Source organism: Lepidothrix coronata, unplaced genomic scaffold (assembly GCF_001604755.1).
Source record: "Lepidothrix coronata isolate B3197 unplaced genomic scaffold, Lepidothrix_coronata-1.0 Scaffold1, whole genome shotgun sequence".
Taxonomy (NCBI): domain Eukaryota; kingdom Metazoa; phylum Chordata; class Aves; order Passeriformes; family Pipridae; genus Lepidothrix; species Lepidothrix coronata.
The window spans coordinates 2,622,548-2,626,692 of NW_016690181.1; the positions used below are offsets into that span (position 1 = coordinate 2,622,548).

A 4,145-nucleotide genomic window follows, 5' to 3' on the forward strand; every position below is an offset into this window, starting at 1 on the left:
ATTTGCAGTACACAATAAAAACCTCAGGAGAAAAAAGTTACATGATACCTCATTGTCTTACTGACTTGAAGATGCAGTGACAAATTGACAGCAGCAACCTGCCATGCTCACCACGTCCAGTTAAGAATATGGGGTTCTTTCTTTGGAAGTCCCCTGCAAAGAATTCCTTGGGAACAGAATGGTATTTCAGTGGTGTAACTGTGCTTAAAACGTTTAAGTTTTTCAGGGAAGAAGAAACAGCAGCCAAAGGAACATTCCTAGCACTGCTGGGTTGTTCACCAGCATTCATTGCCTGTCTTTTGCCAGAGAAGTGAAAAATCACAGGGCCAACCCAGGCTAGGCAGGACAAACAAAGCAAGGACCTCTCCCTGCACACTGGTAATGCAGATTCATTCCTGTCAATGGTGTCTTTGAAAATCTGAAAGGTGTGAAAATGTTTTTGTTTTATCTGAAGCTATTTTGGAATCTGACCCCAGTCTTGTACTAGTAAGGGAGTGTTTCCCTGCAGCTAAGCTGAATCTTTAACCCTTTGATTTTCCAACTGGGGGATACCCCAGCCCCCCTGCTATGTGCAGCTGCTCAGCTGAAGCGAGATCCTCCACAGAACAGTGAAAGTGTAGTCTTCTCTAGTCTGTTATCCCTGAAACACACAACTGCCTTTAATTAGTGGTAAATTCTGTTGTTTCAATTTGTTTTCATTCCATCACTCCAGTCCTGAGGCAGGTAATAGTGGTAGGTACAATGATCTGCTGGTGCTGAGGCAGCTCGTAATTGGAGGAGTGGGAATGTACCCCTGTACACAGCACATGGTGCACAAGGCAGAAAAAAATAACTGTCTCCCTTACTGCAGCCAGCAGATCTGGCTGCTGCAGCAGTTTCTTGTCCTTCCACTATTACTTCTTGGAAACAGCAACACCCAGTTACGCTCCAAACGAAAATCCTTTGACCTGTAAAGGAAGAAGCACATTTCTGTGCCTGCCCTGCAGAGTCAGGAGGGCTGGCTTGTATCTGTTGTCAGCACCAGCACTCCAGAATCAACAAGAGCTGGAAGCTGAGAAGAGGAAGTTACTGAATCCCCTTTTCTCAAAGGGACAGAGTCAATCTTCCAGTAGATCTAGCAGAGGCATGCTGCTTAGCAGAAAGATGATTAAAACAACCAAAGCCAAACAAACAAAAACCACAAAAAAACCCCATAGGAACTACAGCAGCATTAGCAGTTATGGCTTTGTTTTTAAAAAAAATCACCATTAAAAAAAAAAAAAGACAGGGTGAACTATAAGTCACTATGAAAAAGACCAACACCAAAGTACATGAGACTGACTTTGTCAGTTTGTTTTATTACTGGGCACAGCACCCTACCACTTCATATACATACAAGCCACAGTAATACAAACAGTCTCTAGCCTTTTTTATAATTAAAAAAACACATGGTATTTGGGAGGAGTCAACTGTCCCAGGAGTCAGCTCTCAAAAGCTATTCTGCTGCAGTTGCAGTTTTTCTCACAAAATACTATGGGTTTTCATGCTGTTAATACATGAAGCTGAAAAGTCTGAACTTGTAGCAGTGCCTCTGCTTAACATGATCAAGGCAGGCTTTTCAGTAGCTCACAGGCTTTCAAGTATGCTCAGTCACAGTCCTTTGCAGTTAAACGAAAGTGTGCCAGACACCCGGGTATGGAACTAGAACCCTCCAGTGCTTCTATAGAAACCCACATTATCCTGAAGCACCAGAGGTTTATCCACTACAGGGCTAGTTAAAACACTCCTGCATCCTGACAGCCTTTCTGCAGGCAGCACAGGCTTCTGACACAGGCAGGACCATTTCTTACAGAGTCAGTTAAGTCTGTAGCAGCACAAGGTCAGTGAAGCTTGGAAAAAAGCTTGCCATTAAAGCAGGCTTAGCTCCTCAGAAAATGGATTTAAAACTAGAAGGCACAAATGCAAGGCTGAACATGGGCTGCATACCACTGTGGCATGTGAACAGTTTAGATACCCCTCCGAAGAAAAAATATAACACATAATAAATACAGTTTGACATTTTAGAAAACAAGTGCATTACTGTGATCCTTCACAACATAAGTAAGTAGGATGCACAAGAGCCTGAAGAGCCCTGTTCACTTAATATTGCACAGAAGTCCTAAAATTTAGTGTCAGGTCATTGTACTGGAGGTGGGACATGGCAGGGAAAAAAAAGTTGTACTTGGCAGAACCTCCCGAAGTCTCCACCATCACACAAGCAGCTTTCTGCCAATCTGAGGTAGAATTACATATATACTGCTTAAACCCAGTCAAGTCCTGCTCAACTAGTCTTCCAAGAAAAATGAAAAAGTGCACAGAACAGATGAGCCTCTTTCTTCTCTAAAGAAAGTGAGTGCTTCAGCCTTGACTCCTGAAAGCAAGTCTTACAGAGCAAAGTTCCAGTGAAGATCACTTCTCTCCACCTGGAAAGCAGTGATGGCTAGCGTGATACTGCAGATAAGGAGTATAACAGGTAATAATTGCAAGTCTTATAGTAAGTGTTTTACTCTTCACTTCCTCCCTCCCCTACTACTTGCTAATTCTCCCTTTACTCACTCAGTCCAGTATATTTAACAGAGTCAAGACTGTCCCCACTGCTTTCTCCCTCATGTCCCTTCTACTGGAAACCTGAAAAAAAAATTCCTATTTCAACCCTTAGACTTCTGGGGGACACTGGCAGTTTCTTCTAGAGACTCCTCTGTGTAGTATAGACATGGAAGGATGGAAGTAAGAGCCTCCTCAATGGAGAAGAGATGTTTATCCTCTGCTTGAGGACAAAAGTAACGCATAAAGTCTGCCAGTCTCAGCAAGTACTCAATGTTATGACCAGCACAACCACTTGAGACAATGATTTGAGCTGCAATCTCCTCTTCAGATGCTGGGCCAAGGTAAGAAGGATTCTGGGGTGTTGCAATGTAAACAAGAGCCAGAATGGGTTCCTCTGCATCTTTCTCCTGAGGGTAGAACTCCACAAACTTAGTGTCATAGCCTCCCAGGACAGCCTCTCGCACGTTGAGATACTGAAGTGATGCAGCAACTTGTTCCCCACGGACTTCATAGGCTACACCCCATGTGCATGCCTAAAAATGAAAGAGCAAGGTGGTTATGGGATGCTGTAACTCCAGCGGCCTGTCCACTAATGCTTCAAATCAAGGCTCCCCCTTACCTTAAGGGTCTCTGCACAACTGATAGCAGGGCAGAGAAGGACAACACGCTCCACAACCCCCCCCACGATCCCCGGGGGCCTCAAGGGCACTCGACTGCAGACACCACTTTCCCACTGCTGATGTGGGCACCTCCCCGGCCCAGGCCAGCCACCACCGCCCCGGTACTCACCCCGCAGTCCTCCAGCAGCGTCACCACCCGGCCGGGCTGTGGGGACAGACAAGGACAACGCCATTAGAAGCCGAGCCCGCGACACCGGCACCCCGCAGCCCCCCTATGCGGCCGCCCTGTGCCCTTACCATCTTCTCGCTGCCGCGGTGGAAGGTGTCACCCTGCCAGAAGCGGCGGCTGTACCCGCGGATGAAGCCCACCTTGCGCGACGTGAACTCGAAGCCCGGCCTCCACACCAGCGAGCCGTACCCGAAGATCCACACGGGCGCCGTCAGCCCCGCTCCCTCCGCCTGCCCCGAGGGCGAGGAGGAGGAGCAGGAGGACAGGAGCGGCCGCGGCGGCGGCTCCGGGCACTCCTCGGGACGCTGCGGGTCGCGCTTCATGTCCGGGCGGGCGGGGCGTTCGTGGGGCCGCGGCGTTTGTGGGGCCGCGGCGTTTGTGGGGCCGCACACGCCGCCGCGGCGCTTTAAAGGCGGCCCGGGCCGCCCGCCCCGCCTCGCCCCGCCCCGGGTGATGCAACGAGGGCGGGAGGTTTCGCGGCGCCGCGCGTGGGGTAAAGCGGGGCACGGGTTGCATCAGGCGGGGCTCGGGCGGGGCCGCTCGGAGACGGGGGGTCGGTCTGTACGGACGGCGATCCGGGAAAGCTGCCTGCGGAACACTGCCTCGCCTGCGAGATTCCCGCCTGCTGATGCGAGGTCTGACCCGCTGCCAGACCCCAGAGGCCAGTGGAACGAACCGAGCGTGCCCAAAAGGGAGAAACTGGGGTGGAATGAGCGGGCAAGCCCTCATCA

At 50.0% G+C, this 4,145-nt stretch overlaps 1 protein-coding gene across 1 annotated transcript; it reads right to left on the reverse strand.

The window, feature by feature from the left end:
* Nucleotides 1–1,307: 1,307 nt before the first annotated feature.
* Nucleotides 1,308–3,761, reverse strand: CHAC1 (ChaC glutathione specific gamma-glutamylcyclotransferase 1). Its single transcript, XM_017813252.1, has 3 exons — nt 3,483–3,761; nt 3,355–3,390; nt 1,308–3,098 (listed from the first exon to the last, which is right to left on the reverse strand). Exons 1-3 carry the CDS (start codon nt 3,735–3,737, stop codon nt 2,667–2,669), a joined length of 723 nt encoding a protein of 240 aa, XP_017668741.1. The 5' UTR covers nt 3,738–3,761; the 3' UTR covers nt 1,308–2,666.
* Nucleotides 3,762–4,145: the final 384 nt, after the last annotated feature.

Bases quoted from the DNA above. Each gene is read 5' to 3' on its own strand.
- CHAC1 (XM_017813252.1), bottom strand. From the start codon at position 3,737: ATGAAGCGCGACCCGCAGCGTCCCGAGGAGTGCCCGGAGCCGCCGCCG. The intron at 3,391-3,482 runs GTAAGGGCACAG...CTGTCCCCACAG, and splicing joins ACCGCGGCAGCGAGAAGATG to CCCGGCCGGGTGGTGACGCT. The intron at 3,099-3,354 runs GTGAGTACCGGG...TTTCATTTTTAG, and splicing joins CGCTGCTGGAGGACTGCGGG to GCATGCACATGGGGTGTAGC.